The sequence below is a fragment of the Microtus pennsylvanicus genome, chromosome 3, assembly GCF_037038515.1.
Source record: "Microtus pennsylvanicus isolate mMicPen1 chromosome 3, mMicPen1.hap1, whole genome shotgun sequence".
NCBI classification, from domain to species: Eukaryota; Metazoa; Chordata; class Mammalia; order Rodentia; family Cricetidae; genus Microtus; species Microtus pennsylvanicus.
The window spans coordinates 115,367,577-115,387,649 of NC_134581.1; the positions used below are offsets into that span (position 1 = coordinate 115,367,577).

General features: G+C 35.0%; 1 protein-coding gene across 2 annotated transcripts in view; it reads left to right on the top strand.

The window, feature by feature from the left end:
* Positions 1-20,073, top strand: part of Cnbd1 (cyclic nucleotide binding domain containing 1) — a 249,320-nt gene that overhangs the window by 162,020 nt on the left and 67,227 nt on the right. For both annotated transcript variants that reach the window (XM_075968028.1, XM_075968029.1), the window contains exons 6-8: positions 983-1,170; positions 7,874-8,011; positions 9,516-9,648. In XM_075968028.1, coding sequence (XP_075824143.1) covers positions 983-1,170; positions 7,874-8,011; positions 9,516-9,648 — 459 coding nt within the window. The remainder of the gene's footprint in view (positions 1-982; positions 1,171-7,873; positions 8,012-9,515; positions 9,649-20,073) is intronic.

The following is a 20,073-nucleotide window of genomic DNA, read 5'->3' on the forward strand; positions in this document are numbered from 1 at the left end:
AATAAAGACATACAATTGCCTCTGATTATAGGTTAGCAAAGTTTCTGTTTACTGAAAGTGAGTGAGCAATTTATAGGATAATTCATAACACTTTAATGATGTTATTCAGTCATAAAGTTATGTGAACAGTTGAGAAATATACCATCCACTTTCTTTATTTTTTTTCCTTTTTTTTTTTCGAGACAGGGTTTCTCTGTGGCTTTGGAGCCTGTCCTGGAACCAGCTCTCTAGACCAGGCTGGCCACGAACTCCCAGAGATCTGCCTGCCTCTGCCTTCCGAGTGCTGGGATTAAAGGCGTGTGCCACCACCGCCAGGCCCATCCACTTTCCATATACTAAAGATGCTTTTCAAAACCCTGTAGTGATTTTTTAAATTGTGTTGGAGTACTAACAGTGAAATACTCTTGCCAGGACTGCAGGTGGAAAATGGAGCTTCAGGAATCAGATAAGACGATAAGCTGTGGAGACAATGTGGAGTAGAACAAGTACTGTAAAAATCAGCCTTTGCAAACTATTTACTCAGCTTGTCCACTATCTGTTCCGAGCAAATATTAATGGAATTCTTAGTAGGCCTGTCTCACTATATAAAATAGGCAAACCAAAAATTTGGGGGGAGAGGGTAAAGGTTAAAGGTATTCTTAATCCTATTTTTCTTATTGAAGTTTAGTCTATTAGCAAGAAAACACGTTATCTCGTTCTCTTTTTTATTAAAATATAATACTTTAATTAATATATAAAGCTACGTGGCATGCTTAAAACAGGAGGGTTTAATGGTATAATTGTATTCTAATAAAAAATATTACAAACTAAAAATAGAATAAATTAAGCATTCATTTGTTATTCTTGTTATTTCACCATGAATTTCTAGTGTTGGGCTGAGGTTATCATGATACGATAGGCTGTAAAGAATTTACATGAGGTACAGCAGGTATAATCTATTTGTCAGCCAGATCATTATCTATTTGGTTTCAATTTATTTCAGTGATTGGTGATGATGGACTTTATATCATACTGAAGGGCTTTGCTCGACCTCAGGTAAAGGTATTAAGAAGTCTGGGTGATGATGAAGACTCTGTTATCTCTTCAATATCCAGAGAAAGCCTTGTTTTTGATGTGCAGTTGAAAGACTCCACAGTGGCTGAGATATACCTGCCTTCACAGCAGTTAGTGGTAAGAAGTTTAAGCTTTTGTAAAGACAGAGTTAAAACTATAACAAAATTTTTATATCTTAGATTTCTAGATTCCAAAATCTTCAGGCACTTAAGTTTGCCCAAATAAGATAGCCCTCAAATATAAATGACACTGATACTATTGACCATGACATTTGATCAAGACTATTAATGAAGGAATCTTTCAGAAGTATATTGCACACTTGCAAAGGCTGTGGTTGCAATATATATACTTATAAGACATAAGCAAGGCTGATTCAGTGGAAGAGGAATTGTGCTAACTTTGGATGAAGAAGCAAGAGCAGATGATTTGAAGGGAGATAGACGAAAAATGTGTTTTTATTATGCTTTTCTTCGAGCATTTGTTTTTGAGACAGGGTTTCTCGTACCTTTCCACTTCCTGAAACACTCTGTAGACAAGCTGAGCCTCGAACTCACAGAGATCCATCTGCCTCTGCCTTCCAATTGCTAGTATTAAAGGCATGCATAACCACCACCCAGATATTATGTTTTTCTTAAAAGCAATATTAAAGGAATTAATGAATTTATCTCATTATAATAATTAAGACATTATATTTTTTCTTATAGACAATCTATCAACATAAAAATGCGAGTTCAATCACTTCTGGATTTGTGTAGACTCCTTATGGGTGTTAGATTAGTGCTCTTTCTTTCCTTTTTTATTAAATACTTTTAAATTTTTTTAAATGACCTCATTTTCCTTTTTCCCGTTCCTTCCTCCAATCCTTCCATATCTGAATCCTCCTTGCTCCCTCTCAATTTATGGTCTCTCTTTCTTTAATGTTCTTTAATTGTTTTTGTTACATGTATATAGATGTATAAAAATTGAGGCAGGAAGACTCACCCTAAAACACAGAGCCACCCTAATATGGCTTTTATCTCTCTCTGCCTCCTAGCAGTGGACTGGATGTGATCACATGCCTTGCACTCTTGCCCTGGCTACTGACTGTATCTTCAGATATTAAACCTACACAAATTCTTCCTTTCTTACACTGCTTCTGTCAGGTATTTGTCACAGTGAGAAGAAAAGGCAAACATCTCTTTCCTTAGAGATTTAGTTTTCCTTCCAGAGGTTTTTTGCCTCCTTTGCCGTTTATTTCTAAATATGTTTTTGAGATTGATATGAATAGAAATATAAGCATGGTCTCTTTCTCTCTGCTTGTTGTTGGTGTAAGAAATAATTCTGATGTTTCTAAGTCAATTTTGTATCCTGCTAATTTGCTGAACTCATTGATAATTCCTACAAGTTTTCTGTTGGAGTTTTTCAGTGCTCTTATTATAAGAAGATATCATCTGCAAGCAGGGATATTTTGACTTCTTTTCTGATTTGCATCTCTTTAATTTCCTTCTCTTGCCTTATTGCTTCAGATGATGCATTGAGCACTAAATTGAAAAGAGGTGGGAGTGGTGGACAGCCCTGTCACAATCCTGGTTTTAATGGGTGTAGCACGAATAATAAACACCCAGAGACAGATATAGGGGTTAAAGCTGTAGATCAGAGAAGCAGAACAGTAGTAAGTCACTACAGAGACATTTTACCTCTACCAATGATCAGACTGAAGGGACAGTCCTCAGACTGCCTAAACTGCACTGTGTCTCCACAAAACCTCAGACTCCACCCTCCAGTGAGTTCCTGTCTCTTCCCTTTTATATTCCGTTCCTTGCCCAGTTAAATAGATCCTGTCTCCACCCCCCTAGTGCTGGGATTAAAGGTGTGAGCCACCAGTACCTGGATATATTCCTGGATTGATTTTTTTATTTCAAGGAACATTTTTTTTATTGACCTATATCTCTTTCTCCACTTTCTTCCCTTCCTCCCCTCCCCTTCTTTCCTCTCCTATGACTCCCATGCTCCCAATTGACTCAAGAGATCTTGTCTTTTTCTACTTCCCATGTAGATTAGATCCATGTATGTATCCCTTCGGGTCCTCTTTATGGTCTAGGTTCTAGGGGATTATGAATTGGAGGCTAGTTTTTCTTTGCTTTATGTGTAAAAGCCATTTATGAGTGACTACTTATATATTTGTCTTTCTTGTTCTGGGTTACTTCACTATTTGCCCGCAAATTTCAAGGTGTCATTACTTTTTTTCTGTGGTATAGTACTCCATTGTATAAATATACCACATCTTCTTTATCCAATCTTTAGTTGGGGGGCATTTAAGTTGTTTCCAGGTTCTGGCTATGACAAATAATGTTGCCATGAACTGGAATTGAGCACATGTCCTTGAGTATATACCCAAAAGTGGTATTGCTAGGTCTTGAGGTGACGAGCCATCAGATGTGGGTCCAAGAAAGGAAATCTATTCCCCTGCAGTAACAGTGAGCCCTCTTAGCCACTGAGCCATCTCACAAGACCCTAGAATATACCTTTAAAATCTTCTGCTAAGTGCATGCTAAAGAGGAAAGAATGGGCACTGAATGATCTGAGATCAAATTCTAGTCCTCTTGTTTGTGGACTGTGGGAATCTGAGGGAACATAAGACTCTTCACTGTTAGGTTTTATCCTTTACCTTATCAACTTGCAAAGAATAATGGAGACAACTTGTGAATATCCAAGAAACCAAATGGCCATCTGTGGTCAGAGAAATGGGAAAAATAAAACCGAGAAAAGGCCACCGAAGATAAGATGAAGAAGGCATAGGAAATAAATTCTTTGCATGATAAAAATTTACTGAATAGTTAAAATATTTATGTAACTTAATGACTGACTAAAATTATTCCTGTGCACAAAAGTAAAACTGAGTATTAAATGGTGATTAGAGTATGATAATGTAAAAAGAATAAAAAGTAAAACAAAGAAAAGCAAAAATATAATAAATGAAAATCTTTAAACACCTAATTATTCTAATTTGTTTCTGTAATCAGCTGTCTAGATTTGAACACTTAACCTTTGAATCATTTGCCTCATATTTCAAGAGAAGCTGGGATTAGAGAGTATAATACCATGTCTATTTTTAGAAATGCTTTAAATATATATTATATATAATGTTTTATATATATATATATATATATATATATATATATATATATGATTGTTTTTTCTTTTTTTTACTGATGGCCAGTTGTATATGCCATTGTAACTAGACTAAGGGTGTGGTGTGCCTCCTGGTTGTTCCAGGAAGAGATTAAATATTTGAACCAGTAGACTGAGAGATAAGAACAACCCTTATCAATGTGAGTGGTCAACCTTTTGTCTATTGAAAAATGGAACAGAACACAAGTGTGGAGAATGGTGAATTGGCTATTTCTTGAGTTGAAACATGCAGATTTTGGTGCTCTTGGTAATTTATTATATTATATATTGATACATAGTGTCTATGTGTTGTACATAGACTTCCCATATTTTTATATTCATGCTATGTGTAACTATTTTATTAATAACTGTTGTAGAATATTATTTTAAGGTGTGTTACTTTTGTGTGGCTTGGATCATTTATTTAATGATGCAAAGATGTGTTTGATTACGTAAAATTCACTTGTAGTTAGAAGGTTGAATTAGTAACTAGCTGATAGGAAGTTGTAGGGAGAAGCCAGGTGGAGGTGCGTTTTTAAGGAGGGAGAGGAGAAGCAGGAGGGTGAGCTTCTTGCTATTCAGCCTCTGAGGAGCAGAATTTCACCACAACTTTTGAATCTCAGAGTTCTTTAGAGAGACAGAGATTTAGGTAAATTCCGTTTGTAGTTTTGAAAGAGTTGGTGTTGAGGGAACAGAATTCCCTCCGGCCCTGGCTCTTGCCACTTAGGTTTAACAGCTCCCGGTGGAGTTACAGTTGCTGATAGGACAGCCATGACTTAAATGGGAGCAACAGTTTAAAGAAAAGGACAAGTATTGAGAACGTTTATTTTTTCCTATGAGAAAAGTTTTGGTTTTTGCTTTTTTTTCCCCTCTAAATCCTCACTGATAGAACTTGACCAGGGTCCCTGATCAAAAGTAGGCATATAAATATTTAGTGTGGTTCTGCCTATTATAGTAGTATATTAGAAAAATATAAATACTTCAAAGTATCCTTTTTTGAATAAATTACTTTTCCTTATGTTCAGTTTTATAGACATTTTCATATCTGGATGAGTTTGACATAAATAGCAATAGATTCTGCCCTGGATAATAAGGCTATGGTGGGCCTGCCTGAGATCTCATGTGAGATCTTCAAATTCCCACTGTGACATGAGGGACTAACTGAGGTTATTATAGAGATAGGGGGTGGGCTGTAAGATTAGTTCTGAGACTGAGAAGGAGACTCCCCCAGGTCCTAGTGGAACTCGCTTCATACTTTGTATGGTATCTCTTGGCTAAATAATTTTTATATACGCACACTATTAATCTCAAATATCTTTATGTTCCTTTCTTCTGAGTTAAATATCAGAAAGAATTTTAAGCATGTTAGGAACAGTCTATATTATTCATTTACATTTAAATTTGTAGTAATCAACAGTGCTTTTTGCATTTACCATTATAGTATTCAAATTCCGTGCATCAATTCTCCTTTGGTAGTGTTTTTTTTTTTTTACTGAAATTCATCTTATAACTATTTGTTCAGCATAACATACAGAACCATCATCTTGTTTGTGTTTCTCTAGCTCTGCATTGCCATTTTATGTAAATATAATTTCCAGGTTAGAAGTTACTCTACCTGAGCTCTTTGAAGATGGCTGTATTTATAGAACAAAGTAGAAACATTATAAAACTGAAAAATATAAAACCAATTCAGTGAAATAATTACAAAGGAAAGAGGCACTGAAAGCCTTATGATTTCACAATTAGTATTACGGGGTCCAGTGTTTATGACTACTTGATCAAGAAAGAAAGCTTCCATAAGTATTTAGAAGTCATTGTGAACCGGTAAATTGGACAAATTTGGACTAAATTTGGACTGGGTAATAACAATAAGAAATGCTGAGGAACATAAGGGATAAAATGTCTGCTTGAAATTCTTTGTAACAGTTTTGTAGGGGGCAGCTGGAAGAGCAGAATAATTAGGGTTCATCTCTCAACTCAGAATCTGAGTACTGAGCACTGACAGAACTCATTCTTTATGTGTTCCTTTATTTGAGAGGCTTAATTTTGCAATCACTGTCAATCACAGACTATGTTTACCACATTCTTTTGGGCTTCTTCTGAAGTTTTGATGTATGTCCTTCTGCCAATCTGCTCAACACCCTTAATTCTATTCCTTCCACAATTACATATTTTAAGTACTAATTAAATGTTGTATATGAATTCAATTTGATTTGCTTTATTCTGTATGTATCCTTTCAGTAAATTTTATTTACAGTTTTAGTTGTTATTTTCCTTCCAAAATATTTTTGTTTTTTTTATTTCATGATCTGATTTTATGTCCAAATAAAATCACTATTCAATGTGAATAGGTTCTTTGGATTTTTTAAACATTCATTGTAGATTTTTCTTCGTTGGTGTTCAGTCATGTATATGACTTGCAGTCTTATTAATTAGCCATCCTAAGGCTATTTGCTTCTGTGTGATTTCCTTTCCTCCGAAGCTTACACATGACTTTAAACATTTTTATCTTCCTGGGTTGTCACTAGAATTTGCATTAACTAGTCTGCTGTGGGTTTTCACTATGTGAAAATGGGAACCCACACACATGCAAGTTGCTGAGCTAGATAGCTCATTTTCTAAAAATTCTGTCAAATCTCATAGCTGAAATGCAACTTCCTGTTTTTCTCATGGATTAGTGTATGTAGTCTTTTTTTGTCTGTATTTTACATTCGTAGTGTTCATCAGAGTTCCTAGGCGTTAGGATCAATTCCAGTTTCTCACCTTGGATGATAATGAACCTTATGTTCTATCCTACATTTGAACAATCTCCAGAACTCAGTCGTTCGTGACCTCATCCCAGTTAAATAGCAATGTGGATCACTTTGTCCTCAACAGTGATTCTCTTGTTTAAATACTCTCTTTCTTTAGGGATTACTGCGCCAAGCTCAACTATTTATTTCTTCAAGAAGAAAAAGAATAAGTCTTTCTCTGCATTATACATGCAGTAGCCACCAAACAGTATCTTGAATAGTCATATTGATTTGTTATTTTAAGGAAGTTCAAATTTCATGTAAATATGCCACTTGTTATTCACATTCTCTAGAGTTTTTCCTAGGCAAGCATAGCATAGATACTCCATGTGACAATGAATTGTCTCTTTTTGCCATGGTGACCTATATATTCTACTGATAACATTCTGTTTAATGTATATCTCTTACATATTAAATTAGATAACCCTACACAAATACACATATATAAATGATTTATCCATGACATAACATTGTATTTATTTTATTTGCCACTACAAACATACAAGGCTATTAATAAAGAAACTGTATATTGAGTATTTGCAGCCTGCTTTCATCAAATAATTATTTAATTTTGACAGTATACCAAGTGCTTTTCTGGTACTTCAGGGAAATGGCTGAATAAATAAAGCAGGATCCTTTCTTATGTTATTTTCTTGATGTTGCCAAAGAATAAAAATTGTGTGGAGAGAAAGGCATGTCTGGAGCTGCATGAGCCATCTCTACAGAGATGAGTGACCCCTTCTCTCATTGCACTGGAACTATGAATGCAGCCTTTTTGCAGGCTCACCTAGATGGGTCATACAATTCTCACCGGTGTCATTGTGTGTAGGTGTCAATGAGCACTGCTGAAGTCTGTCTGCTATTGATGCTTTCCACAGCTGAAACAGTGGAGTACCTTTGGCTCACTGGAAGTTACATCTGAGACTGAAATGGATAAAACTCTACATTCAGTGGTGATTGAAGAGGACTGTGAAATCCTTAAAATTCCTGCAAAGGAGTTTGAGAAGTTAAAATTGGTATGGTGTGCACATCTATGTTACTTTTGAAGTTTGACTTGATTATAGATAGCATATATCGGGTTTATTTGATGAACAACACTTCAACAGCTTCGTTCAGGTAGCTGGCATGGAAGGCAGGTTCTCCGTTAATGTGTATTATGGAAACTTTTTAGCTTTTTATGAATTTCAAAATCATCCATTCACTCAGTTAGCAAATAGGTAGTTTGCATATCAACACCATGATATTTCAGATCACTTTTGCTTTCAAGATCTCAATAGTCTGCACTCTTTTTATTCAGAACCTAAACTAGTCACTTTCTGTCAACTTGACACAGACCTAGACATACCATGGAAGAGGAGATTTTAGTTAAAGAATCACCTGTATCCGATGGAGTCATAGGCATATCTGTGGGGGCATTTTCTTAATTGCCAATTGATGTGGAGGGCCACATTATGGGTGCTCCCATCCCTGGACAGGTGGACCTGTGTAATATAAGAGAGATAGATGAATAAACTGGGAAAGTAAGCAGGTAGGCGGCATTTCCCCCATGGTCTCTGCTACTGTTCCTGCTTGCTGCCTTGAGCTTCCATCCTGGCTTCTCTAGATGATGGGCTGTAACTTGTAAGCTGAAATAAATGCTCTTTTCCTCAGATTGTTTTGGGTTATTTTGTTTACTAAAACAACAGAGAAGCCATAAAAGGCAGAATGTTTGACATTCTATTTCAGAGTCATTTAAACTTGCAAAACCAGGACTGTATGAAAAGGCATTTAAACTTAATTCTGAGCATTCAGATGTGATGTTTAGGACAATTTGTTTATGCAAATTCATTTTTTCTTCCTTCATTTAGAGGGTAGAAAAGCTTATTTAAATGTTGAGTTTGGAAGGTCCCCATAGTCTTCCTGACAGGTTCTAATGGAGGTCCAGACCCTTTATAGTACGTGCAGGTCATGCTGGGAGAAGATAAAGATGCCTTTGTCCTCTTGCTTAGAATCTCAAAGGATAAAAAATTTCTTTTGATGTGGTGACTTCAAAAACAGGTGACTTTCTCAAAATTCAACATTTTCCCAAATGCTAGATATCAAATATATGCGAATTTCAGAATGGTTTGCTTAAGGAGATTTCCTTGTTGGTTTCCCTCATCAGAATCAGCTACACACACACACACACACACACACACACACACACACACACACACACCTCTATGTACACACGCACACACACACACATATCTCTATGTATACACACACATACATACACACATATTTTGAGTCATGTATAACAGCTTTAAAATAGTTTAACATTTATAGACATGTATAACATTATGGAAAAAAGTGAGAATATTGGTAAACAGATCTGAAAATTAAAATTTCAGGATACCTATTGACCATAGTGATAGTCAAATACTATTCAATATTGAGTAATAGTCATACAGTTGTTACTTTTCTTTTTCTACTATTTCTCTATTTGCTAGTTTTTGTTCATTCTTAAATTTGAAATTTGATGATGGCATTCTTTTTCAGGAAAAAGTAAAACGTGATAATGTGCAAAAGTTGAAATTAATTCGCAAATGTCCTTTTTACGAAAACTGGCCTACTTTATCCATATACGAACTAGTTTCACTTAGTAAATGGAAAATTTTTCCTCCAGGTCATGGTAAGTTTAATGCAATTTTAGACTAGTTTCTTTATGTAAAATTATATTATTGGAATTTGTAATTCTTCATAGTTTCAATATTTTAAATAATATTTTTTTCATATAGGCAATCTCTTTTTTAAGAAATTATTACCTATGATTGGATATTTAAATTAATTCCCTTTTTAGTTAAAAAGTGAACATGCTTCACTTAAAGAGCAGCTTTAGTACAGTCCTCCATTCCTCATCTCCATCTCTCCACACTTCTACTGCTGCACACAGACTCACAGTAGGGGCCAAACTGTCAATGACGAAGGCAGGAGGTTGCCATAGCCAGGGTTTCCTCACTCTCTTGTTTGGGTAAGTTCTTAATCACAATCAATGGACATCTGTGTTATAGTCATCAGTGAAAATGTAACAGCTTTATAAATCACCTAGGGAAGTCCTTGGAAAGGAAATATTTCTGATTCAGATTTTACAGCTCTTAGAATATTTTATATACTTAGAGAGGTACCTTTAGGATGGTTAGGAACACTAAATATGAAATTTATGTAAACTCCACATTTATCTCCTGCACAGTGGCTGTAATTTGCACTAGGTTATCCTTGGGAGTAATCACTAGTTAACGGGGAAACGAGTTTCAATTCAGTATGGTACAGAATGTACTGCTTGGTAGGGTACTGTAGGAAAAAGTTAGTGTTAGGAGAGACAAGTTAAGTCTTCAAAGCACAGAAATATTCTAATAAACCCAGATTTGGTGAATTAACTTTCAGAGTTTGTATTTACAATATCCTTTCTTAAAACATAGTATTTAAAGTATGCTGCACATTTATTAAATATGCCTTGCTAATGAAAATGATGACTATTAATATTGATATTATCAACAACAATATCATTAGCATTAATGACATTGAATATTAATAACATTGATACTATAAGTTATTGATATTAAAATAATTATATTAATAATATTGAAAGGCTACCAAATACTAAACACCAGACCACCAGTAAGGGAAGATTAATAATTAACAATTAATAATATTGAATTGTCATGCATAATTAACAATAGATTATTCACATGTACATGTGGAAACCAGGTAGTAAACTAACATATAAAATGAGAGTTTAGCCTTTCTAAATTCAGTATATTTATTGCAGAGAAATATTTAATAAATATGGATATTTTGTGTCTCTCATAAATTTCCTACTTCATATCATATATGTCAAATATTGACCATAAGCTTATTCTCAGTGGCTAGTACACATAAAGGTAATATTTCAGTCTATAATTCTAGTAACAACTTATGTAGTACAAAAGATAGAAAGAAACTACACTTAAGCTATTTAAAACGATGTGAGCAAAGTATTCTGGAATGTGGGAGGGGCTATGATCCTATAATCTTAATGCATTTAGTTTTTCAAACTAAAATATTTATATAAAATACTTAAGTTTCCTATTAAAGGACTAAACTGTACTTGACAAAACACTTTTCAAAGACTTGGATGTCTTGAAAAGTAACAACATTTGTTAAACAATCTACTGTATTAGACACTTTGTTACTGAAAAAGTAAAAATAACATTTCCACTCAGTACTAAGTGTATATAGGTTAGAGCATGAATTTACATGGATTTAGAAGAGATCTATCTCCCTTAGAAAAGAATGACAAATCTTCCTGTAAATCCCTTTTCAGTACAAACATACTATGGTCTTATAAACAAACTGATCTGGGTTAGGAATATATTCCATCAAAGTAATCCCATCTTTTCATAGTAATGAACAATGTATCAAATAAAGCATCGGATGTGATACTTCTCGACTTACAATTTATACTGGATTACTATCAGTAAACAAAACTGTGGCTGAAATTGCACTTACTTTTTCTGAGTTTAAAATTAAAAGTGAATGATTTCCAAAGCATGCAAAGTGTGTTTTGATCTTATTTTAAGAAGGTTTATTAGATAAAGTTTCAAAGAGATTTAGCTAATTTTTTAAAAGGTTAAAAGACATTAGGGGTTGTCATTGGAAGTTTCTGATTCTAAGTTCTTTTTTAGCTCCCCGTAGCTTCTTACATGCTGGGTTAACACATGAAGTGCCTGATGACTATGCTCTCTAGGGTTGCTTATAATTTTGTCTTGTGTTATTCTTTTTTAAGTCATGACTCACAACTAACTTATCTTACTAGCCAAACTATTCCAAAAATACATCATATCTATATATAAAAAGAATAAATTAACTTGACAAACAATGGTTGTTATCTTGCTTCTATTGGCACGTAATCTTCCTTTTTATTCTCCAAAAAACCGTCACATACATATAACATAAGAAACTGGAAAAAAAAACAGTAACTATCAAATTACTTCTAAAAGACAAAACGTGGAAGTAATAATGGGAGTAAAACTAAGTAATATCTAGTCACCAAAAACCACAAGTGTTTCAGTCATCAGGCACAAGTTTTGAAGGTCTTCCTAAAGAACAAGTGCACATTTAGCCTCTCAAGTTTCTTAGGAAACTTCTGGCATTAGTGCCTTATCCATCAGTGAGTCCTACAGGTGGTCAAAGATCTTGTTCTCAAGGATCCATACTCATACCTCAAGGAACTCTCAGACTGGGGCCTTTGATTGTTTAGATTTTTTGAGAATTTTATTCATATATACAATTATGTTGATCATATCCACCACCACCTCCCTTATTGTCTTTTCAAAGTCCTCTACTGCCTTCTGTGACCATATCCTCCTTCTAACTTCACTCTTCTTTTTATGTTTCTTAACCCATTGAGTCAATTATTTGTGCCTTTCTGTGTAGTTCTGCAGGCCTTCCAGTAGAGCATAGAACAAACTATCTTTTTTCTTTATACATGCCAATCCAAGTTCCCACTCTCTCCCCATTTCCCATTCCCTCCATTTACTCTCCCCTACCCCACCCCCATTCACTCCTGGTTACTTTTACAAATCTCCGATTTGCTTTTAGGAGGTGTTTTATTTATGTATAAGATCTGCACTTGATCAGGTTGTTTGTACATGTTAAGAGTGCTAAACCATTATTTTCTGATTTCCATTATCATTTCGGATGTGAAAGCAGCTGTGAGCCTACTGGTATTTGTGTGTACATGTTTACATATTGAGATTTTCTCACTGGTCAATTTCAATATTTTCTCTTCTGTTTTATTCTTGTATTTTGTTGCTTTAAATTCTTTGTACTCTTTTTTTTTCTCTTTTAGTACTGTCAAATATGAAAATGTTTCTTGTAGCCATCTGCTTCGAAATAACACATTTCCCCTTTATTAGTAAAATTTCAAAAGTTTCTAATGTAATTTAAAATATTTCTTGATTCAAGTTTCAGTGTAACTCAGTCTTCTCAGGTCAACTCTTGGCTCGGGTGGCTCAGTCAAACTTGACGTTTGCTTTCAGTGTTGTGTCATTGTCTAGCTGATCCTCTTCACTTGTCATTTCCCCCTTCCAGAAGATTCCAAATGTCCACTAAGCTACATTCACTCATTAGTAATGGTTTTTTTAAAAGAAAAATTTAAGGTATACTACTGATTCTTCACATACATCGATATTTATTTCATACCTTAGGAGTTTGTAATCTTTCTGAAAATAATCAGAAAGCACTTGTTTTAAAATGTTCATGGAATACCATCTCATCATTGCATATGCTTTTTTCTTTTTTTTACTTTAAAGTGTGAAGACCACTTTTACCTTGAAAGCTATTTGTCACAGGTATTTGGTCACATTTGACCCATGGGGTGAAATTTTCCAAACCCTGCTCTACTTCAGAAGCCATCTCACAACTTTAAACTTTGCAGCTTCCAATTTTCCCACTAGGCTTCATATTTTTCTGGAATTGGCCCATTCCCTTTTATTTTTCAGTGTACCTAATATTTGTAGGGTTTTCAAAAATTGATGATGAATGACAGTGATGACGGCAGGGTTTTTGTTTAGACAAAACTATGATTTATTATTTTTCAAACAAAATAATTAAACCCCATGCTGGTCAGTTCTTTTACATTCTTTAATCACTTAGTATGATTTTTTTTCAAAGAATTAGTTTGACTGATCAACTCTTAAGACTCCAAATGTATTTTTGTTTTCAAACTTGCACAGTGCTAATGACATTAGCTAAACAGCATCTGAAAGTCTATTCACACCGAAATCACCAATAGTAAAAGAACTTTTAGAATTTATCAAATATTCAGCTTCATTTTCATTCATTCTATTTAAACTTCAGTATATAACTTTTTGCTTTATAAGATAATAAATCGAATGATCACTGATAAATATAATCCACCAAAATATCCCCACATATTAGTTTTTTTCTCCTAGGCACACTCCTATTAATATCACCGTGATAACCACATGAATATGATGGATGATTCATGCAGATTGCACTGTTGAGTGACTTCCTAACTCCAGCTTGCTTGCCAAGGCAGGAGAAAGTTTGAGCTCTACCTGTGGAATCTTCTATGAAGAAATGGTTCTTTAGCAGCATGTGGAGGGACTGGGGAACAGCTTTTGTTTTATTTATTTTAGCAAACCCAGTGAGGAGCATGCTGGTCTGAGGCTCAGCTTTTACACCACAAATAAAAAGACTAAGCAACAACTATGAAATTTTCTCCACTCACTACTTGGGGACCTTTTACACTTGGTTTTACTTACTTACTGTGTTCTTTTGAAATTTTGTTTTTGACATTCCTGGAGCTTCCTAATACTGTGCAATAAACACATTTCACTTACACAAAGGAAGTTCACTGTCCCTACCTAAAAATTGAAAGCTATTAGAGGGTTAACCATTTTATCAAAAAACAGTCCCCACAAGGATTTGTCAGAATATCATCATTTGATTTTAGTTAATTAATATTTTTATTGAACATCTGCTGTGTCTGAAACGCTACACTAGTTTCCTTTATAGCAATAAAAATGTATCTTAAAATCAAATATTTAAGTAACTACAAAGTATTCATCACTACAGAGTTTACATTTTGATTTCAGAGATTTAGTAATTGAAAAAGATATGGAGTATAATTTAAAACTGATGAGGTGTATTACAAATAACATCCATTAAAATCATGTTTAATAGCTCAGATTATATTCTCTACTGTGGCGAATATTAGTTGATTGCTTTCCAAAAGATAGTAAAAACAAAATGAAAACAGGGATTTATTTGTTTGGTTATGTTTGGAAAGTAAATGGGAATCATCTGCGCCAGAAAGTGATGTGGCATAGTTGGCAGGTCTTATCTGGGAATAGCTGATAGAACAACTCAACTTAAAGGCTAGGTAAAACTGAATGAGAGAGCACTTACATGATTTGCCCAAGTCCCTGAGTTCATCCTCTGCCACTGTCAAAGTAGAGAAACACAGCAAAAAGAACCCATGCCAAGAACTTGCTCCTGTCCAGTGAAATTCAATGGAAAGAAAAGAAACTGCATCATTACAAATATCCAATTCATATGTTTGGGCCTTCTATTGCACACTTAACTAAAATGAAAAGTATTTTGATAACTGAAGAGACAAAATCTGCTCTTAACAATTCATTCTGGCAGGGACAGAATTATCAATCTTCAATGATAAATACCTTCTTGAAACTCTAGACTGCCAAAGAGTATTTTTTAAAAGGATGCAGACAACAAAATGTACATGCCTTGTGCATGTGTGATTCTGACATGAAAAAAGGTCTTCTTTAGGGTGTTCATGCAGCATAATTCAGAAGTGAACAGGATTGACTCTCATTTAGGTTGAATATTGTCTTCTGTGTGACTGCTCCTTGTTGGACCCAACTCATCTCTGTTTTTTGCCCAGCTCTAATCTGCATCAGATCTGTCATTTGCAGGTCCCTAACATTTGAACTACAACTACAAGCTGTGTGTTAGGAGGTTTCACCTTTAACAAGTGTTCCAAACTTTGCAGAGGGGCAGGGTTTATGGAGCTTATATAATTGTTTTCATATAGCAGTAGGAAACATAATCCCTCTGAGTACTTCTGTGAGGTCTGGATGGATTCTGCTCAAGATTACTTTTACAAGAAATGTTTTACCTCCCTCTTTTTTGTTTTGTAGGCCACCATAGATTTATGAAAGCAGTAATATACCTTTGTCTCTACCTCTGTCCCTGTCTCCAATCTACACCTCTATCTACAATCATTAGTATTGCTTTTAGTGATATCTGGGAGCTACCATATTTCAAATGCTAGTTACTCTCTTCTTATTTTCTTTGTTTTCAAGGCACTGCATGAGTGCATTAAGATAAAAATCTCTAAGATAAAATTCTCTTTTTAATAAAATGGTGCTTTGCTCCATGGCTGCAGTATTTTTTTTTTAATGAATGGTCTCAGAGTAGTGTGCACAGTTCCTCTATGCATTGCTTCTGATGGTCAGATGACATCATGAGCCATGGGGTAAGCTCTTTGGCTGTGAATACTGCACTTCTGGATCAGCGGCATTGCTATACGTTTAGGATTCAAACATGTTTCCTCAGAGCTTTCAGGCTAAACGTCTGTTATAAAATAGAATTTAAAATGCTCTGAAATGTAGTAGATGCTTGCTTTAGCCACGAAAAGGGGAAATAAAATTTCTCCAGTGACAATCCATTTTCTTTTTCTTTCATCTTCGTTGCTCTTGTTCATTTTTGTGCACTTTTGCATGCATCAAGTCTTACACATGCAATTAATTTACCCCTTTTCTCTTGTGCCAGTTTACAAGCTTAAAAGATAGTGTTGTTTGGGGTATTTTTGGTGGATATGAGCAGCATTTGAGAAGATTTAGAAATTTCAGATAAAATTGCATAAAATACTTTGCATGACAAATTTTCGATAAATACAGGACAGGCAGGTCAAAGACCTGATTTTCCCTTTCATTCCCTTTAGGTTCTCAGTCTTATAGGAATTTAAAAATGTTTGGTGCTGCTGTGTTTGTTTTTCTTAAAAAAATTAGATATTGCATGCTTTGGATCAAAGAGTATAGTTATAGCATTTAAATATCTCAAGTGGCTTTCTTTTAGTTTTAAATTTTAATTCCATTATTTAATGCATAGCCATGTTTCTCTAAAATGTCGGCTTCTATGATGTTTGTTTTAACACTAAGTCATTCTTTACCAAAACCCTTGGCAAACTTCTGCATTAAAATAGCATTTACTCAGCTTCTATTTTAGAAAGGGCACAGTCATACAGAATTTGCCACTTTGGGCACAGCCTGCCTTAATATTAATCTTAGATTTGTTTGACAATTATTATTGTAGAAAATATTGCTAAAGTTTATCTAGAGAATATTTAAAATAAAAATAAAATATTAATCAATTTTGTGTTTCCATCACGGAATGCATGACTGGTGTTGAAACATTAATGGTAATTACTCAAACATTATACAGAATGATTCTGATTGCATGCTAAACAGTTACTTACAAGAAGTACCTTGGTCTTCATTTACTCATATATTTCTAAAATATTTAAAATATAGTTTTAAAGAAAAGAAATCAGATACACACAATCCAACAAGTTTTCTTCAATAAGGAACCATTTAGCAACTTCCCTGGTTGGTCATTCAGCATCCTGAGTGATGTGTGTCTTTGAGGAAATCAGGATTATTTTGTTGATTCTTCTGAGGGAGATCCAACATACATGTTTTTATGTTCTTGACAGTAAACTTTTAAAGAAACTTATTAAAATTATTAGTTTTCATTAAATTAGGAAAAACAAGGTTATATGGTGACATCAACTTGATATTTCTAATGTTTAGCCACCTATTTTTTTAGAATACACATTAAAATTGTTTTTTTTATTTTTTGGCATGGAAATTTTATTGATTTTTATTGATCTCTACATTTTTTTCTGCTTCCCTCCCCTCCTCTCCCCTTCCCTCCAACCGTCTCCCAAGGCTCTCATGCTCCCAATTTACTCAAGAGATCTTGTCTTTTTCTACTACCCATGTAGATTAAATTGATGTATGTCTTATATTTAACTACATGGAAAATGTCAAAATGGAATCCATTGTTTTGTATACTAATTACCATGAATTAACAATACATAAATGTCAATCTGATAAATCATTTCCTATATTAGCAAGAGTTACAATTATAAAGAGATAGCTTTACCAAATGAAGAGTTACAAAGCTAAAGTAGACTCGACACAAATATGAGACAAAAATAAAGAAACATTCAGAAAAGTTACTAAGTGATACACTTAGAATAAGAGAAAGAAAAGGCAACTCCCAAAGAGAAAACAAACAAAAAAGTTCAAATATTAAAATTTCATTTTAATACATAATTAATACAATTTTAATACATTCATAATACAATGTTGTCAAAGTAAGAAAATAATTTTTGTAGTTTAGAAAGATGAAATAATAGGTGTAAGATGTTTCAAGGTTAATTTGGCAAAAGTGAAGCAGAGTAAAATCTATGTACTGGATAAATCTTTCTAAAATATGATATTAATATATTCAGAATTTGTATAAATTTTGATGTAATAATTTTGTTGCACTATATTTTACAATATTAATCATCTTAAATATCCATTAAAAAGGGAATTTGTTAATTATGGAACATTATAGAGTAAGAGATGAGAGTCAACAAAAACAATGAGGTAAATCATCTTTGTACATGTGAAAAGATGTTTTATGCATTCCAAAAGTGAAATCATGCAAAAACAGGAAAGAGATGAATTTTATTTTTTATTGCTTTATTTTATTTATTTTTTTAAAAAGAAAACAAATTTTATTTTTTCATTATACAAACCCAATCCAAGTTCCCATTCACTCCCCTCATCCCATTTTTTTCACTTACTCCTGCACCCCTACTGCCCATCCACCCTTCAGAGAGGGAAAACACATTGCTTTGGGGATGGTTCAAAACCCTCCCTACAGGGCCGGGCGGTGGTGGCACACACCTTTAATCCCAGCACTCGGGAGGCAGAGGCAGGCAGATCTCTGTGAGTTCGAGACCAGCCTGGTCTACAAGAGCTAGTTCCAGGACAGGCTCCAAAACCACAGAGAAACCCTGTCTCGAAAAACCAAAAAAAAAAAAAAACCCAAAACAAACAAACAAACAAAAAAACCCTCCCTACTTTATCTAGGCTGAGCAAGGTATCCGTCCAAAGAGATTGGTTCCCAAAAAGCCAGTACAAGTAGTAGGGATTAATTCTGGTGCCACTGCCAGTGGCCCCTCAGTCTGCCCCAACCATGCCACTGTCAGCCACATTCAGAGGGCCTAGTTTGGTCCTATGCTTGTTCCTTACCAGTCCAGCTGGAGTTGGTTATCTTCCATTAGCTCAGGTAAACTGTTTCAGTTGGTGAACCCATATCATGTTCTTAACCTCTTGGTTCATATTCTCATTCCTCCCAGTCTTCAACTGGATTTTGGGAGCTCAGTCCAGTGTTCTCATGAGGGTCTCTGCCTCCGTTTCCATCAGTTGCTGGAAGGTTCCATGGTGATACTTAAGATATTCATCAGTCTAACTACAGGGCAAGAACTGTTGGGGCACCCTCTCCTCTATTGCTTAGGGTCTTTACTGGGGTCATCCTTGTGGATTCCTGGGAATTTCCTAGAGCCAGGTTTCTTGCTCATCCCATAATGGCTCCCTCAATCAAGATATTTCTTTCCTTGCTCTCATCTTTGTCCTTCCTCCATCTTGACTATTCTTTTCCCTCAAGTTCTTCTCACCCCTCCCCTTCTCCTTTCCTCTTCCCCTTTACCCTCTCTTCTCTCCCCACCCCTATGTTCCCAATTTGTCAGATGATCTTGTCTATTTTGTCTTTCCAGGTAGATCTACATATGTTTTACTTAGGGTTCACTTTGCTACTTAGCTTCTATAGGTTCAATATCCTATGTTTATAGCTAGTATCCATTTATGAGTGAGTACATACCATATTCACATTTGTGGGTCTGGGTTGCCTCACTTAGGATGGTGCTTCTTGGTTACACCTATTTGAATGCAAAATTCAAGATGTCAATTTTTTTTTACCACTTAGTAGTACTCTGTTGTATTATTAGTGGTGGCGCTGCGTCCCCAGCACCCCGGCTGCCTGCTAGCTTATGCTCGAAATAACAACACACAAACTGTATTCATTTAAACACTGCTTGGCCCATTCTGCTTGGCCCATTAGCTCTAGCCCTTACTGGCTAATTCTGATATCCCGATCAACCCATCTCTAATAAACTGTGTAGCTCCGGTCTAACCGGGAAGATTCTAGCCTACGTCCATCCTGGGTCGGAGCTTCATTGCGTGCATCTGCCCAGGAGCGGGGAGCATGGCATCTCTGTCTGGGGCGTCTTACCTCACTTCCTCTTCCTCCCAGCATTCTGTTCTGTTTACTCCACCCACGCATGTTCTAAGCTATGAGCCCAAGCAGTTTGTTTATTACTTAACCAATGAAATCAACAGATTGATATATGGCACTCCCACATCAGTACTCTAATGTGCAAATGTGCCACACACTCTTTATCCATTCTTCAGTT